The sequence below is a fragment of the Echiichthys vipera genome (genome assembly GCF_963691815.1).
Source record: "Echiichthys vipera genome assembly, chromosome: 4".
Classification (NCBI taxonomy): Eukaryota; Metazoa; Chordata; class Actinopteri; order Perciformes; family Trachinidae; genus Echiichthys; species Echiichthys vipera.
In genome coordinates, this window is record NC_139829.1 from 26482717 (window position 1) to 26501852 (window position 19136).

Sequence of the window (19136 nt, forward strand, 5' to 3'; positions counted from 1 at the left end):
CTTTCTATACTGAGATGACACTTTCGTTTTCCCAGAATGCAATTCTTTATAATGAACCACACTAGTGAGCAACGACTCGGATTCCCTAAAGCCTCCTCGTCCTCTTTGTTGGAAAACGCGATGGGCGAACAAAAGCGTGTCGGGAGGCAAGAAAGAGACACTGATGGAGAAGAGAGGAAAGGAGGAAGAAAAAGGAAAAGAGAGCAGGAAAGTGACACGGGGGCTGGAGAAGGGCCAGGCAAAGGGGAGGCGGGAGAAAAAGGAGAAGAGACTCTACGTTAGGAAGGGCGGGAGGGAGGCATGTGATGAGTGGAGGTTTTCTGCCAAATAACAATAAAAAAAGAGGACGTCTCACTTCTGCCTGAGCTTTCAAAGTGAACACTGCAGTAAAACAGGCCCCGCTAATACAGTTTTGATGCCAGCAAGACAAAGTGGTGAGGAAAAGTGGCTTAACTCCCACTGCAACCCTCCTCATCCTCAGCCCCTTCAACTCTCCAAACTCTCCCACACCCCTGCCCAGGGAGCTGGCCCGTTACAGCGCACTTGTGCAGAGTTTGCAGTTACCGGGGTAACAAAAAAAAAGAGTGGATAAAAAAAATCTCAAGAAAATGAAGTTATAGTCCTGTCTACCTGCCAGCTCCTGTACCGCAGTGAAGCAAAAGACCCTGAAACGTCCCTCTGACTCTGTGGACGTCGTGACTGTCCTCAGCTGACGAGCTTCAGCTCTGCCAAAGATGCTCTCTGACTGGTAGAGTGTAAAGAGAGTAAAGTGGTACTGCTACACGTTGAAGAGGTGAGTGTGCCTTTGTGTGTTTCACCAACACAATTGCATCCACTTCACACCACTTCAGCCTCATCACGGCCAACAGGAACCTTGTTAGCGTGTCAGCACCGTGCTGTGCCATCGCACACACACACACACACACACACACACACACACACACACACACACACACACACACACACACACACACACACACACACACACACACACACACACACACACACACACACACACACACACACACACACACACACACACACACACACACACACACACACACACACACACACACACACACACACACACACACACACACACACACAGCCTTGGCTACACATGATGCAGGCCAGCAGCACTGCCAAGGAGCAGTGTCAGGGTTACTGTGAAACAGATTTCTTGTTAGCAGAGAGGAGTCACTTTCACACAGGGCAAACAAAATCCTGCAACGTTCATTGTACCCGTCAAGACAGATCAAAAATGAAAACAGTGACAGCGTATTTGGTCCGTGCAGCTTCTGACAGCGTTTCCTTCCGAGGTTTGACATTTGCTAATTTTCTGTGATTCTTGCCTTCTTAGCCACCGTGCACTACAGAGGCTTTTTTTTATTTCATCACAACATTTCTTCCACAGCTGTCAACCGATGACTTCTTAAGCCTGGGTGCTACTCTGCTATTCTGGCATCAGACCAATTTGAACACAGCACTGCCAAGTAATACTGCACAACATGTTAAAAATCTTAAAAGTATGTCTCAAATGGGAACAGATGCCTGACGCATATAACATATAACAATATGATTTTTAGTGTCGTAAGTATAAATAATTAACATTGTTGTGGAGTAACTAACGGGTATGATTTGATGACCACTCTATACATTTCAGTCAACAGTATTCAGGTTCAAGTTACATGAGGCTTAGGTTTCTATGAATGAGGACATGTTTTCCTACAAGAAATCTGGAAATCTGAAAAGCAGTAATGTGAGGGTTTTCATCTGGACATCATTTTCATATTTTCAATTTCATTTTTATGTTGAATATTTACTTTCCAAAACAAGAGATTATCGTTTCATATTAAGTGTTGACTAAAAAGAACCATCCACTAATCCAATATTTATTTTATATTTAGTTTTTACTTTTGTAGATAGACAGCATCGTTTTGTTTAGTTTGTGTAACCTTTTCATGAGGCTAGTTAACTTTATTTTGTTTTGGCATTTGTGTTTTATTTGATGGTGGGAGAGACAAACAGGAAAGGCAGGGGAGAGAGAGGATGACGTGCACTCGAACCCGGGCTGCTGTAGTAAGGACTGAGCCTTTATAGTACGCACTCTATCCAGTGAGCTACCAGGGCACGCCAACACCTGGTGGATTTACTTTAAAAAGCAATTGCGATTTATGTGTTTATTTGCCATATCGTGACATACATCAACATTAGAAAGTAAACAATATTGATGTAACTATAGCGACGTTAATGTGATGTCAATATTAATATTGTTGATGTTTGCGAATGATTCCCAACACACCACTTAGTCCTACAGCTGACCTTGCACCGCAGACTGCATCACCCTTCCCTCCACTTAATACAAGAGAAAGACACACACACACACACACACACACGCACATGCACACGCACACGCACACACACACACGCACACACCCGCACACACCCGCACACACGGTGCTGTATTTATCTGTGACAACACAATATTTCATGTCGGCCGTCACACCAGCACGACAGACTGTACATCAGTGAAACCATTTTGCCTGCTCAGCGGAGAGCCGATTGATGGCCGTACCATGTCAGGGGAGACTTTGAGGAATAGCACGCGGTTCTTCATGAGGTGACCTCTGGCATGCTATACATGCAACGTTACCTGCTACATGACCATCATGAATCAATCACGCTCGATGAAGTGTATGCATACTGGACACAAACTGACCTTCGTAAACGACGGCTGCATAAGGTGGAATTCTAGAAAGAGGATGTTTTCTGCATGATCGTCACCTGCTAAATAAAACTTCATAAAAACTCCATATCGTTGTGGTGTCAACTGTACTACACATAGGTAGGTAGTGCTGCTACAGTGACGTTACAGTCGTGCAATGACGGCGCAGAGACGCCGAGAGTGCAGATGCAGAAGACCTGGAAACGTTGACTAATGACAACACACTGGGCTTCTTCAGGACCAATTCAGACAGATATTAAAACAGGTCTATTAGGACAGACAGTATGAGAAAAGGTGTGTGTTTTTTAACATTAAAGCATGCTCTAGCAGAATATAAATATGGACCTGATATTGTGCATAATATGGGACCTTTAAAGAATCTTTTGAAGTACCCAGAGATATAAAAGAAAGATATCAATTTCCCCCAGATGACATCATAACATCAAGGCTGTTCGTGGGAGGCACCTGGAGGGGAAAAAACGGCTCTGAATATTACATTTAACAAATAAAAGGAGTCTGACTCATTGAGATGAGCAGCGTGAAGTAAATGAGTTTGCTGAGGCAGGCTTTTATAACCCACTTCATGGCTGTCAGACATAGTCAGGTCTTATCAGAGCAAACGTCTGGCTACATTACAGCGAACTGTCTCTGTGCTAGACTACACTGGTCAGCTTTAATCAGCAGTAAAGTGGACACGGTGTGAGAGAAGTCAGAGGTCCCTGACACCCCCCCACGGGGACAGTTGTGTTTTATCCATATATTATAATGACCACAACTTCTCCTTGAGTATGTTCTACTTTCCCATGGAGTTTTTATTATTAGGCCCAGACCTTTTCCCTGCTGAATCACAAGTGTAATCACATCTCCTCTGTGTACAAAATTAATGCAGAGACATTCATTTCTGTAGTATTAATAGCTCATCTAAAATCGCTCAATTGTTTTTTACTGCCTTGTTTGTATGACGTTCACTTTTCCAAATTTTGACTATTAATTCTATTAAGAGGGACGGAGGATATTCAGGGAACAGACTTGTGCTTGCTGAGGTTAAATGTCAGGGGCTGGAAAAAAAAAAATCAGGGTAATGTCCTCGGAAAGTTGCAGCTGGATCGCTAAAAGCTTTTATCAAGCTTAAAGCTTGAATATGAGTCCGATGGGCTTTACCAAAGCCTACAGAGGTGTAACAGCGGCACATTGACTTTGAGGGTCAAAGCCTGTAGAGAAACTCATTTCACAAATACCCTCTTCAGAAGCCATCAGTTTGGTTATGGGGAAGAGAGAAGAAAGAGAGCTGTTGAAATATAAACGATGTTGTTAGGGGAAACTGTGTATTGAAGGTAGATCCCAACTTTGTGTCACTCTTATAATGTATAATAATGGAAGGTTGTTTATGGTGTAGAATCAGTTCAAGCTGATGACTTCCTGCTCTCTCTTATCGCTGCAAGAAACTTAATAATGTATATGGGACTATGGTGAATAAATCATTGAGGATTTTCTGCGGAGGCTTAATTAGGCTACATATGAGGGTCAACTTTGAAATTCAATTTATGTTTTACTCTTAGGGGGTGGGAGGGGTGGGATTATTGGGCTTGAAGTAATACACCACCCAAAAGACGTGCTGAGAGCTACCTCAAAGATCTGAAGCCCAGCCGGAGGCCGGGTATTATACCATGTTTTTGAAGAAACGATCACAGCTTGTAACATATTGACCACAGAACTGGAAAGCAGCCAAGTAGATTATGCTGCAGTAATAGTTTGAGAATTTTGCTACTTTTTTATCCGTAATGTTAAATCTGGTCACTATTGGAACTGTACACCTAACACCGACCTTTGATGCCGACCGGAGGTGAGTGTTTGAGGTGACTTTGAAGTCCCCTTCCACTCAAAAATGTGTTTTATTTATTGTGACTTCTGTTGAACGTTTCAGTTTCACAGAATGATGCTGCACAGAGTTTGACACTGGAAGGCTATTTTCTCATTTATGTGCTGAAGGAGGAAAGTCTTTCTGTGCTCACTTTAAATCTGGGTTTAACACATGGAGTTAACTCATTTGGAGACTATTGTCAATATGTGGAATCTTAAAACCTCTGATGTACATACACTGCGAATGGGCTTTTTAGTAAAGTAGGAGACATTTTGTTTCCAGCAGTTCAACCTTTGAAATGAAAATGTTTGCATATTCATAGATCCTGAATTTTTCAGCGATGGAGGAGTAGATGTAGAATTCTTAACAAGGTAATTTAACATTTTATTATTGAACTTATCTGAAGCAAAGTATAATTCCCAGCAGAGTAGTCTTATGTCTGGAGGGGAACTTATTTATTGACACTTACTGTGTCATATTCAACACTTTTCCCAACTGCTAATTCTCACATGTTGAGAGCAATTCTCACAAAAAGTTGTTTGCATTCAGACAACACCTCCCATTTCCACCGATCGATACAGTACTAGTATAAACTAGAATGACTGCACTGCAGTTGTATGCCTCCATTTACAGTTTGCACCCAAACTAGACTTAAATTATTAAGTGGAGACTTTGAAGGAATTTATTAAAAGGTATTAAGTGTATTTCTGGTCTTCAACCGGGCAGCACAGAAGATTTATTCATTCAAGAATAATTCATCACCAAAAGTATCCCCTTCTGTTCCTGAGTAATAATGGACAGAGACATTGTTAATGTCACAGTGAAGTTGACCTTTGACCCTTTGGATATAAAATGACATCACTTGATATTTTTTATCTTATTAGACTTTGTGTGAACTGTTGGAACAATAAGCATCAGAATTCTTGAGTTATGACCCAAACAGTTCATCTTCCAGTCCAGGTGGACATCTGTACCAAGAATTCCCAAGAATGGGACACATGTGTGACCTTGACCTTTGACCTCCAAAATCTGATAAATTCATCCTTGAATCCAGGTGGACATTTGTACCAAATCTGAAGAAAATCCCTCCAGGGGTTCCTGAGATATCACATTTAAAAGAATGGGACTTGAAATCTCTTTTGAAACCACAGCAAAATTAAAAAAAAAAGCCCTAGGCACAGAAAATAGTTCGCTTTAGCTTGCTATATACATCCGTTTGCATCAAGCTTTTATTGAGATGTAGCACCTGCCTTCAGTGGGAAACCTGCAAAATGCTTGGGTATGTGTTGCAGCTACTGTTTTGTACTGTTTTACGCTGTTGATGAGCTGCTTACTGAGGCTGCTGATAACTCAATGCAATGTTGACGTTGCCACATACGAAAACTGCCTTTCCTGACATGGTGATGGACAGGTAACTATATTCCCTTCATGTGTTAATTAGCTCCATAGTGTACTTTATTGCAGCTCTATATGAAGATCATGCTTTATATTAATTTATGTAATGTTCTGTTTTTCTTATGATCATTTTCCTGGAATAATAATTCTTCCCTATAGTATCAAGGCTGGGGCTGCCCCCAAATAGTCGACCACGCACTGGTCGACCAAAAAAATCATTAGCAGACCAAAATTTCATTAGTCGAATGGTTTCAGGGAAAAAACTAACATTTGGAGCCACTGGCCTAAAAGGCTAGAGGGCTTTTAATTTGAAGGGCCAGATACATGAAGTTTTCAACACGGCAGCTCCCATGGCTGTACATTGTGGTTAGACAGTTAACAGTTAATAGCCAATCATGTCAGGAAAAACATCTTAAAGATGAGATTTTTTTGAAACCAACAAGGATAACCCCCTAGAAGGTCACATGCAAACTTTGCAAGAAAACCTTCAAACATCACTGGTCCACGAGGAACCTGACCTACCACCTTAAAATGCTTCAATGCTTCAATTAGTCGACTAATGGCTCTTAATGACGACCACTGGTTGACGAAGAAAATCCTTGGTCGAGGCGGCCCTTACCAAGTCCCCTGATGAAAACATCACTACTGGTGAAGTGTGAAGGTTTTTTTTATATAATTGGTTCAGACTTCCATGTGAAGAAGTAAATAATAGCCTGAAACCATATAACTTTCAACTTAAGACATGTGGGGGTGAATTTCATTCCCTTTCATAGTGACAAATCTCTCTCTGACTAAATGCATCCATACAAAGGACAGAACAGAGGAGAATCAATTACTATTGAAGTCTGATAAAAATTCACCTTGAGGCACCAGTGAAATAAATCCTCAGAGTTTGCAAGCTCTCATTAATAATGAAATATCTGGAAAAGTGATGGTGTGTGAGCAGCGTCTTTGAGGAGCAATAGTGGAGGCCTCTGCCAGGAGCACCTGGCAAATGTTATTCACTTCTAACACAGGCTACTGCAGGAATCAGGGCGTTGACAAGTCACAGGACTTGGACTCTCACCATGATTTAGAAGCACTTACAGGTGGCACAGAAAGAGGAGGAGGGTGAGAGACACACACACACACACACACACACACACACACACACACACACACACACACACACACACACACACACACACACACACACACACACACACACACACACACACACACACACACACACACACACACACACACACACACACACACACACACACACACACACACACACACACACACACACACACACACACACACACACACACACACACACACTAACAAACAACTGCAAGAAGCCATGAGCATTATTACATGTCCTGGATGTTTCACCATTGACACTACAACTGTGTAGTATTGCACCATTCACTCAATTACATTACATCATGGCTGCAAATAATGGTTATATCAATTTTTAGTATTATTTATTTTGACTAATTGAGTAGTTCCTAACTTAAAACTGTGAAAATGACCATTGGGGCCAAGTTGCTAGAGCACATGGTGTAGTCCTCAATTGGCTTCTTTTGTCTGACTAACGGTCAAAGCTCAAAGAAATTCAATGCACAATGATACAACAAAATTTCACGTTTGTGAATCTACGACTATTGTTGTTTGCAAGTTTTGCTTCATATACAGTATAACTTGCCTTAGTGCACACTTAAAATACTTTAAAAAAATCTGTATATATTGTTCCTGTTATTCTTACATTTTATTTTTCCCTGTTTATATTGTTTATATATTTTTTCCTATATGTTCTACAATGTACTGTTTCTATTGATGCTTCTTCTATGTGTGCTAACCACTTTGCTGCTGTGAAAAGAATTGTCCCTTTTGTGGGACTAATAAAGGAATATCTTATCTTAACTTTAATATTTCTTGGGCACAGTGGCCACTCACGGTACTGCAACAAAAAAATACACCTGCGGTTAAAAAAGGATTCTCTCCATAGGCCAACATTGTAAAAGAAACGTCTGTAAATCTGTTGACAGGACACCTCCCACTGCACACAATTATGACTCTTTCGATTATAAACTTATAATTCATTTCATATTTGTAAAACGTTTCTCAAACCCAGCAAAGCGAGTGAAGGGGGAAATTGCGGGCACAGAAAGCGGGAGAAACAAATGCCTAATGCTCATATTCAGTGGGCTGCATTTAACGAAAGCCTAGAAACTTTTTTGCTCACCCGTGCTAGGTCAGCAATTCTCATTGAATTGATCCGACATCCAGGTCTAATAATACATCCATGTGTTTACCATGTTTATCATATTGCAGTGAACATGCTAACATGTGCTAATTAGCTCTAAATAAAAAGTAGGCTGCAGCTGAGGCTAATAACATTAGTGTTTCTAGTTGTATTAAGTCATACATTCAGTTTTTACCTGAATAAGAAGTCAGGGGATCACTATTCCCAGAACCATGACACTAGCATGGATAAAGTGTGCAAGTACCCCTTCAAGCTGAAAATGTGCGCGATTTTGGCATTTGTGTGCATTTTAAATGGTCCTATGTGGAATAAATAACGTATTGTAGAAAAAAATAAATGTAATAAAATAATTTGATTGTTTGAGTAACATTCTCATAGTAGAGAGGTGACTCCAGCCTTTGTGTTCAGACTTTAGGAGGGTATTTTTGGCCATTACAGTGGCTTACACTGGAACAATAATGACTGTCTTACCACTAAGGTGCTTTTGAGAGAGCCATCGCAGTTTCGGCTTTAGCGATTTGTCATGCTGCTGCTGTGTTAAAGTGGGCTAAGGGTGCCTTTTTTTGGAAAATGAGAGAAAATTCTGAGACCCAAACAATAAGTCCTGTGCTGTGTTTCTGGGTCTCATTGAAACTGATCAAGGGAGCTCGGATCTTGGCTTGCTGCAACTGCTGGCAGCCCGAGTTGCGTCAGAGCAGCTCTGGTCTCAATCAAACAATGCTTTCTGTAAATGTTAGACCACGCACTCCTGTAGATCAAAGACGCTCCATTTGCAACAGCAGGAACACTCTGTCCCTTTTGAAAAATACAACTAGCTACCATGTGGTTTTTATACTGAAGAGCCGTGTGCTATAAAGCTTTATAAAGTGGGAGAGGAGAGTTAGAATACGAGATAACATCCTAGACACTAGGTAACATTTCAAAAAGAGATCTGTCAGTACATGTAACCAGGAGATGGAGGACCGTTTACCCAGTTTAGGGATGATCCCTCATTCCTATTCTAGCTGAAGCAGACAACAGCCTTCAACGTGACTGACCGGCCTGATAATCAAGCGGGGCAGAGAGAAGCTTTAAAGCTTCTTCCCTGATAAAATAAACGATATCCATTTTAGAAGTTGAAAGTGGCGACCCGCTGGATCAGAAGTTAAAAGGCGATACAGAGAGACGCTTTTGCTACCAGCGCTGGAGGCTGCGAGAAGCTGCACAGCCCGCTCATCATTGTAATGCACGAAGGATGTGACCAGAGCAGACCAAAACACTACCATCGAAGGAACAAAGGTTGCTCCGAAGAGGGAATAGAAGCCTGACTACAGGAATGCTTTACAACAGGGGTTCCCAACTAAGTGTCTACCTGGGACCCAAACTTACAAAAATACATCATGGATTCACACAAATGAGATTGAGGGAATCACATAAGTCACACTCGCTACCTCAGTCAGAGAGCGTGAACAATTCTTTTAGGTCAAGGTTTGCGAGAAGAGAGAGAAAGTAAGTCCCACATACAGCATCTGAGCTGAACAGACCAGGGCAGCAAAACAGAACACTCATTCTATTTTAAGGAGAAACACCCTCATTTGGTCAATTTTGAGATTTTGGGCTATTTTGCTTCCTTAACATTTCTTCTTCAGACTATTGGGAAGAAAACATGTATTGTTCTACACTTTGTCCGCCTGTCTGTAGATTTCGCCTAAATCCACCAAAAGTTAGCGTTAGACAATGCCTCATTTGCATATTTAAACATTAACATTTCAGTAAACTTGTAATACAAAAAAAAACATTTGTTTTAATGTAAATCAACTGGGGAAGTTTCATGGTGATATATGTAAGTTATTTTTCTTCTATGCACCTGTAGAGTCTCCCCTTAATTAGGAAAAGGCATATCATTGCTTTGTGATGCATTATGCTGATTGGCGACCCAATAAAAATGGGTTTGAGACCCATGTCAGGTCCTGACCCTAGCTTGGACTATTGTTTGACCAAAACAGGTCATTTCAAGAGGTCAAATAGGCTCTGGAAATAGAGGTAGAAATTTTTCACAATTGACTATGTCGAAAAAGCTGAAAAAGAAAGAATTTACAGGTTGAACAATAATTTAGAAATTTAAAAAAGGGTTTTGCTGCTGCTTGCTTTTGAGCTCCAGGCATTTTATTGTTTAAGTAAAAAGTAGTAAACCCAACTTGCTTTCTACATTTCGTGTCAGTATAAACGAAGAATCTTGAGTATTATTTATTGCATTGGTCATTGATGGTCAGAACAATGAAAATGGACTTTGGACTCTGGTAGCTTGTGACAGGCATCTGCCTCTGTCCTTTATATTCCATAAACAAAATATAAAGTCAGATAATTGACAAAAATATGTTCACATTTATTCTTAATTGACATAAGCACTGGATGGGAGACTTGGGAGCGCAGAGACAAAAGGCTGTATGTGTGTGAGAGTGAAACAGCAGGGGAATGTGCACAGCTGAGGGTCTTTTCAGTGTTATTATCCCTCCCTCCACCCTGACTGTCACTTTCCATCAGGAAATCGCTCCACCTCTCCCTCTGTTTCCCTTCTCTCCTCGCCTCTGTCAGCAACCCCCTCCTCCTCCCTCTCCACTGCTTCACTCCAATCCCTTTCCTGCCAACATCTAACCGCAATTCAGCTAGCTGTTTGGGGACATAATGGACCCTTGTGTACATACAATGACACCTTAGCACCACCTTGGCTAAGCACCATTTTGATTCTGCCTTCACTGACTAATTACAAAAGAGTCTAAGAGAAAAAGAACTTGGTCATTATGTGCCATGTCTGTTTATCTTTATTCTGCATGACTGAGGATGGTCAGGAGTGGACTTTGCTGGTATCTATAGATATCTATATACAATAAACAACCTCTATACTACATCAATTCGATTATACATCATCAAGTATAATCATGGACATACAGAAGTCCTCAGGGGTAAGGTGAAAAGTTTATAGAAAGGCATTGGCTGCGAAAAATGGAAAGAAAAATCCCCTTGCCTCTCAGGGCCTCTGTACAAACAACAGTCTTACAGTGCCTAAGCCAGAAAGAAACATATACAGAGCTAAATAACTCAGTTTAGTGCCTTCGGGCTCCACTATTTGCTCATTCTGCTTTCTTCTGACGCAAGTGGGATTGCACAGTCAGAGCTGATGCATACAGCACCTGACCTTTAGCACGTACATAACGGGAATCCTTTTTTACAGCTTCCTCCCACAGACCACCAAAACAGTTCCCACACACATTTACTACATACTAAACTACATTAAAGAAGAAAAAGCACCGCCCTCTTCGACAATCTGCAGTGTTACATTCTCTGCAAGTTTCCAGGCAGTATCCAACCACAACCACAGCTACTGTTGTTTGTCAGCTTAACACAAAACAGACATGAGAACAGGACCATCTCTTCTTTGTTTTCTGGTGTTTTTCAATGTAATTAGTCAGGGAGGGCTGCTGGCCCGAGGGAAACGGGCCAGAGGAGGGGAGGTTCTCACGCCTGTGGAACCAAAACAAACAAAGCCCCACTCCGGCAACACAGCAGCCGACAGCCGCTGATAGGGGTTATCTCTGCAGTCACACATGGGCCATCTCACAACAGTGAGTACCGAGCAACTGTTATGGCCTTTTCATTTCAGGAACACAAACAGAAATGACTTGGACATAAATTGCACACTACATGCTACATCTTTTTGACTTTAAGTTGAACTGAAATGTGTTGCATGTCAGAAAATGTAAACTCTAATGATATTGCAGCTATTCTTTACAATTTTCAAATGAGGATGAAACAGTGAAAAGCATGCTTCAAACCTCTGGTCGGGTGTTTCCCTTGGAAGTGGTTGACTGACGTGCGGACCACCGTTGCTAGGAGACGCAGTCAAAGACTGTGGCGCACGACTACCTGTCATATCCCTGTATATTTCCTCCATCATCATCAGTCATATTGCAACTGCAATACTAGTCAAAATCATTGCAATAAAATATATTTTTCTGAATCAGTCAAGTCAGTGCTTTCTTCATGAAAATACCTGTCCTTCTGTTCACAACATTCAACGTTAAGAGGACCCATCATATAATCTCCTGCGGCTAAGAACTGTTGTGTTTTCCTTAGCATAAAATAAGCAGGTCCTCTTCCATGGAGCCCACCATGTTGCAAGGCCATGTTTCTACAGTAGCCCGGGGCGGACATACCAGACACAGGCCAGAGAGATTACCATTCACGTTTTTTTAAGATACATTACCTGAAGACCACTGAAGATTTTCCTACATGCTTGGAAAGGGAGGGGTGAGGAAAGGGGGATGCCACTAAATCCTACACACTGGCCCTTTAAGTTTGTATTCCTATCCACAAGTACTTGCAAATTATGCTGAATAGAAGCTACAAAGCCTAGTTTGAAAACTTTAGCACAGAACTCCCACAACAGGTTTTTTAATGGATCTATTGGTAAAGGCTATTGCTGGACTGTCAAAAATCTACTTCTGTAACCTCAACACGCCATACATGCTTCAAATCACAACACATAACCTTTGGAGGCAGGGAGTAACATAGGGAGTGCTCAAATAAAAGATGAGACTACGCAACAAATAACAACGTCGGTCCCTTAGCTGGTTAAAGTGATATTGAAGTGATATTGTTGGTACACGCCAACACACATATTGGACCAATCAAATTACAGAACAGACATCATCGGTCGATACTGAAAACAATTTTACAATTTACAATTTTTAGCCAAAGTAGTTTAGCCAACAGTACAAGTAACAACAAACACACAATGCAACTGCAAAATGTATTTTATTTTTAGTGTAACTTTAAAAAATGAAATGCTTTATGTAACATCAAGGTTGGACACATTTGCCTCAGTTAAAAATGCTACTGATCAGGTTTCTTCAGCTTTCTTCACTTCAGTAATTGAACCTTTTACTGTGCCTTAATAACGATGTGTTGTAAAGAAAATTCCTCTTGCAGTTATACGACTATAGCGCCCAAACAGTAACTTAAATGAATCTATCTTCATTTAAGAATAATATTCTAAGTTCTGAATGGTGCTGATGGCATTACTGATTTATCTATCTTTCATGAATGCACACTTGCTGGTCCCTCTGCTTTGTGCCACCTCTCCATCATAAGAGACAATACAGATGAGATAAATGTTTAAAAGCCAAGCAGCAGGAGCAATAGCTGAGGTGTCAAATCCATCAGACAGGCCACAAGTGTTGGTATATGATAGAGATGGCAGATAAGCCCATGTGTTTTGCTATAGGAGTGGGTGTAGTGAAAGGGGATCAGTCCACAGCAGTGTTTAGAGGTTCAAATGCCCCTCTGGGGAGGAGAACGGATCGATCCTCCTTGGCTGGGAGCCAACCCTCTCCCTGCCTTCAGCCAGATATTCATCCACACTATATATGAGCTTCTAAGCCTTCAGTCATAAAGCAGTGGGGTTCAGGATTTAGCCACAGACAGGAGTTCTTCACCATATTATGAACTCTATACCCTGTGTTTTTGAATGCCAACTAAATGAGGATGTGTTTAGGCTGCTCTCCACAGAGAGGGGCCCTGGTGCGTAGCCTGTTGTGCGTGTGTTGTCGTCATGATGCTCTGATTAGAGGGAGCCATGGAGATAAACTATAGCTGCTGTCTCATTAGTCCGAGGAGCCCTGCCTGGTTCCCACCCACAGGAGCTCCTCCCAAACCCACAGGAGGAGCAGGGCACCCCCACACAGCCTGCAGGGAGAGGACCCAAACACCACAGCTGGCAGAGTGCACCATCATCAGCAAACTCACAGATGTACAGAAACAAGGACATATGCACACACAGGAGACACTAAGCCCGCTCGAGCCAGCTCTTGCTAAAAAAACAGCCTCAGAGGACGAGATCGCTGGCTCCACAACAAAACGGGGTTTCCCCACAGGGACACTATAAGCCTACAACAGAGCAAGTGGCTGCGGGTCACCTGCTAAGCTACAAATGTAGCAAATATCCCGATGTGAAACAGATGCATCATAATCCACATTACAACAAACTCACTGAGGCCCTATGTGTTAGCAGCGTAACAACATCACTACAGCCTGGAAGCTAGGCCTCATGAGACCTCGGATCGATGGCTGTGGCCTGGTAGAGGTTCTCCCATATTTGGGGACAGGAATAGAGTGTTCAGAGGAGGAGGAAAGAGGAGGGAGAGTAGGCAATGGGTGTCCGGGCTGCTGTCCGTCAGACAATGCTGTGACAGGTTATCCCAGCCGAGGGGGAAGGTAACACACCGAACGGCACAATGAGGACCGATAAATGTCAGGCCTAGCCCCAGCGCCGTGGTAATGGCTGACAAACGGCTCAGTGGCTCATCTCGCAGCCAGTCAACCCCAGACACACATGCTGCTCTGTGCAATGTTTTATCAGAGGGGAAGAAGCCAACAGGAGCAGCAGAAATACATCCAGGTAGCACCTTATACAACCATCCTGACAGTCATGCAGAATACTGCCATTCTCATATTCACCATTTCAAACTTTAAAGAGCAAATGCAAACTACTTAAACTGTTTATTCATTACTTTTTGTTAATCAATCAACTGTTCAGTCATTGTTTTTGGCTATTTCTTTTTTTTTTTACCATTTATTCACAACTTTTAGCTACTACTTAAACACATTTGAACTGCAATAAGTATTTACAGTTGACATAGTGTTAATATGTGGATATATTCTTTTAATAACTTATCAACCACATATTTCTATTTTTCCAAATTAGTTGAGCTAGTACCCTAACCCTACAATCTTTTCACGTACCATATGCTAACTGTAGTATCCCCGAGTACCCCTGGTTGGGAGTCACTGCTATAAATCAAATACATTAAAATCTGAGTAACACACATTACACATGTGACAATTCATCTAATACTGAATTATGGAGTTAGAGCATTAAACAGGTTTTCACATTTTTGGGGGCAGGCCTGAAATCATGGCTCGATGATGCACTGGAGCCACACAGACAGGAAAACTGAGCCTTTATGAAGCTGAAAGTGGATACAGTTAGTAGGCTAGCTCAATGCTAACACATAATGTGCATTACCATACATGCTCTACTGGAAGTTAGCTTCATTAATAACATCCTAACAAGAAAAATAAATCCTTTATTGCACATAGATGCTACAAGCATGCGCCAATAACTGTGCATAACATTATTTTTTTATACTTGGGGATATTTTTATTAATTCAGATTTGGCTGGGTGGTTAATAACACATCTTTCTGTTGTGTGGAAACTCAGACCGCCCTCCTTAAATGCTTAAAAGGCTACTTTTCATATGGGGTCCCTAGCCTTTTCAGTGCTTTCAAAAGCCTTCACACCTGGTTTGGATTTCTTTATGTAGCCCTTCTGTTGTATTGTAGGCATCAAAGGATTATACTTGTGTGGTTTCTATGCTGGGATTTTTCTGATAATGTGATAATAAAATGTAGTGAAATTTGTAAACAGTGCTACAAAGTCTCAGCATTAATGTAATAACATGGCAAAATAAGGAGGTCAAAAAATTGAGCGTGCGAAAAGAGCTCGGGGAGAAATGTCTCTCAAAAATCACATAAGCACGATCAACATGTGCGTAATAAAATATATATATATATATATATATATATATATATATATATATATACAATAATACTACACTAGGATTATGCCAGTTCCAGTGCAATAATAAAAGAACATATATCTGTGGTAATTACACCGTTTGAATTCAATCAGGTCAGCTTGCTTTTCATTTCGTTACACTTTGACGGCATTTTCCATAAATAAATCAGTTATTTGGCCGACAGCGACTACAAGGACTTGAACAAATTCAGCAGTATTCCTTATTATTGTGCATTCTGAAATAACACTGCCCACTAAATCCACAAATATGTACTAATGAAAAGTTAATGAGGCATTGCAAATTAATGAAAGGGGACATCATGCAGATTCATGCTCAGTGAGGTCACCTTCTGTATATTCTCCATGCCCTGTGTGTCTTGTGATGCACTGAGGTTACATAACGCCCTGGAATAACATATCTGATTTACAGTGGGAGGTTTACTCTAAATGCCTCACCTAATCAATGAGGTGATGACACATTGTTTTTTATGGTTTACACGACCTGTCCCTAGAGCATCTAACACAGAAGCTCGATTTATGACTGACTCTTACACAGTGATGTGTAGCCGAATCAGACGAGAAGAATGATTCGGGCAGGTGAGATTCGGTCGAGGCTGATTCTTCTAACAGATGTCTAAAACCTCTCTATGTCTTTGCTTCAACCGCTGCAACAGCAGGAAGGTGAATGCACACAGAGAGACGAACACAGAGAGTGTGTTGAGCCTCGGTGGAGCACAGCACAAAACCATCTGGTTTTATTTACATAGGTAGTAGTCATCAGAGAGAATTGCAGTCGACCAAATAAAGGACGTGCTGGGTGAATTTCACTCTAACGTGACACATATTACACATATTATTATTACTTTTATCATACTACTGTAAGCATGTTATCGCCAGAGATAATCAATCCCTCACTCTGGATACTGTTGGTCCAATGCTCTCCTGTAGAACCCACATTTCATATAAACTTTTTAATTAGCCACTAGTTAGGCATACTTGAATACTGCTCCAAAATCAAATATATAACCAGATTTTTTCATACATACTGTTTATTCTTTCCATCATGTGGCGGTTTGTAAACTGAGGTGAACTGATCTTCAAAGAACACAGTCTTATACAGCAATTGTGTAACTTTATCACCAACCACTGTGATTGCCATTCTTACAACTGCAGAACAACACACTTGATCAATACAATCAGCTGAGAAGAGTGAGGAGTGTCGCACTGAGCTACAGCACTCATGATGGATGCACAGTCATATGGCGACCTTTGGGAAGGTCATGGCATTCCAGCAGCCGCATAAAGACACTGCTGAATGAATAAATCATTACTACACTTGTCATCTTTGTTTCCTGTTTGTTGCAAAGCATCTCAGTTTAACCTGTGGCTCATCTACACGGGGCATTCAGGGCTCACTTATTCCCCTGAAAGTTACATACGGATTGTGTAGAAACCACATCCGGGCGGGCTCTATTTTAATCAGTCCCAAGGTGATACTATGACATCATCTGTGGTAAAGACAGCCAAACATAATTCATTCATTTACCTCATCCAGATGACAGAACTACTGTATAACAGCCCTTTAATGTATTGATGACTGTTGTTACTGTTGGCACCCCCCATCTGTGACATCAGTGTACAAAGACAGGAAACGGCCACGTCTCTTACCCGTGTCCTGTCGAAACTGGTGCATGGACTGCAGGTCGATGATGTAAGGAGCGAGCTGGGCATCCACCTGCCCCAGGACTACAGTTCCCCGGGCATCCCCCTTCAGTACATTCTCAATATGGTGGCAAACCGCTGCCGTATAGGGCCTCCAGCGCCCGTGTTCGTTCAGCCACTCCCAGACCACCACCCTGGCCAGGTTCTGAGGGGGGTACCCCAGCCCATTGACGGGCGCCAGCAACCCTGATCCTGGACGAGCCATCTTCTTCGTGGTGTCAGCGCTTCAGCTTCTGGCTATGTCCCGGGCTAGAACAGCACTGCAACCCTGTCAGTCAACTGACACACTGGAACATTTTCATCATCATCAAACAGGAAAAGGCTTGAATCAGCGTTCAGTAGGGTACTCCTCAAATTATCTCATGCTGCTTTCACGTGAGCACCTCTGCTGGAGTCATCGTCTACAGGTGCTCTGTGACTGCCGGCTCTTTGATGGGCCAAAAGCAGCCTCTGTTCTCTTGTGTCTTGTCGTGTTTGAAGTGGCAGACGTTGATGTTGAGGAGATTTGCAGCTGTGGCAGCCTCAGTCCTCTACAGCCGACCACAGCAGATCAGCAGCAGGAAGACAGGAGATGCTCTCTAAACGAAAGAGAGGAGCAAAAAAACACATTGGTAAACAAATACTGTGATTTAGCCCATGAGTTATTTCTAAACAGCGCTTTTTCAGAGGAGATGACACAAACGGAAACAGTTATGTGCTATAGTCTCATTAGTGGCCTGTACCTCTTTGCATTTCTGTTTACTTTAAGTGCAGTGACAAAAAAATGCAGGCCTATATGAGCTGTTTCAGCTGCAAAATAATTGTGATTGTCATCAGATTTGTAGAGAGGGGACAGGGCAGTGTGCATAACAGCCAGATGCCATCATAATCCTAGCAGACAAAATATCATCCAGACATGTTCCACGCAGAAGGCAAGAGGCTCTGTTGCTTCTACCATTCCTTACTATTAAATCTTATGGTTCGTTTTGAATGTTTTTTTTGTTCATGGCATGCACAACACGCACGACTTGATTCTAGCGATACAGACCTGTAGGCTGCAGTTGTGGAGCCACACATCTGTCAGGTTGAGGCTGCATTTCACAGGCTCCGAACGAAAATCAGATTGCAGAAGAAGAAAAAAAAAAACGAGGTGCGAATCTCGAAACGCACCTGCCTTTTCACATCTGTGATTTGTACGTTTCCCCGTGTCCTTAGAGATGAAATCTTCCTTCAGACCCACCTCCTGCAGCCCCAGTAATCCAGTGTTATCGCAGAGAACCAAGACGTCGTTTTATTCCCGTGGATGTGCCACAGACTACAGCAGCTTGTTGGACCGCTGTGTTAAAGTGCATGCATGCCCCAGTTGCACGGTTTTCAGCGTGTGAGGTGCAGAGCCGTTCAGAGCCGCTCGGCTGTGGACGCGCATCTCTGCCTGTTACGCCGAAAACAGCATGCACTCACACAGTCAACGCGCATCTCATGTCGCCCGCAAATTACCCACAGATGTCTGGGTGCACCTGTATGGACAGCCGTTGAAAATCACCCAAAGTGTCAACAACATCAAAACAAAAGTATACAACTTCCGGT

General features: G+C 42.0%; 1 protein-coding gene across 1 annotated transcript in view; it reads right to left on the reverse strand.

Moving 5' to 3' along the window:
* dtx1 (deltex 1, E3 ubiquitin ligase) overlaps nucleotides 1-18738 on the reverse strand; it is a gene marked incomplete at its 3' end in the record, with an annotated part of 43772 nt that extends 25034 nt beyond the window's left edge. Inside the window, exons 1-2 of the mRNA XM_083913192.1 lie at nucleotides 18598-18738; nucleotides 17517-18148 (exon numbers count right to left, since the gene is read on the reverse strand). Coding sequence (XP_083769318.1) covers nucleotides 17517-17775 — 259 coding nt within the window. The 5' untranslated portion in view covers nucleotides 17776-18148; nucleotides 18598-18738. The remainder of the gene's footprint in view (nucleotides 1-17516; nucleotides 18149-18597) is intronic.
* Nucleotides 18739-19136: the final 398 nt, after the last annotated feature.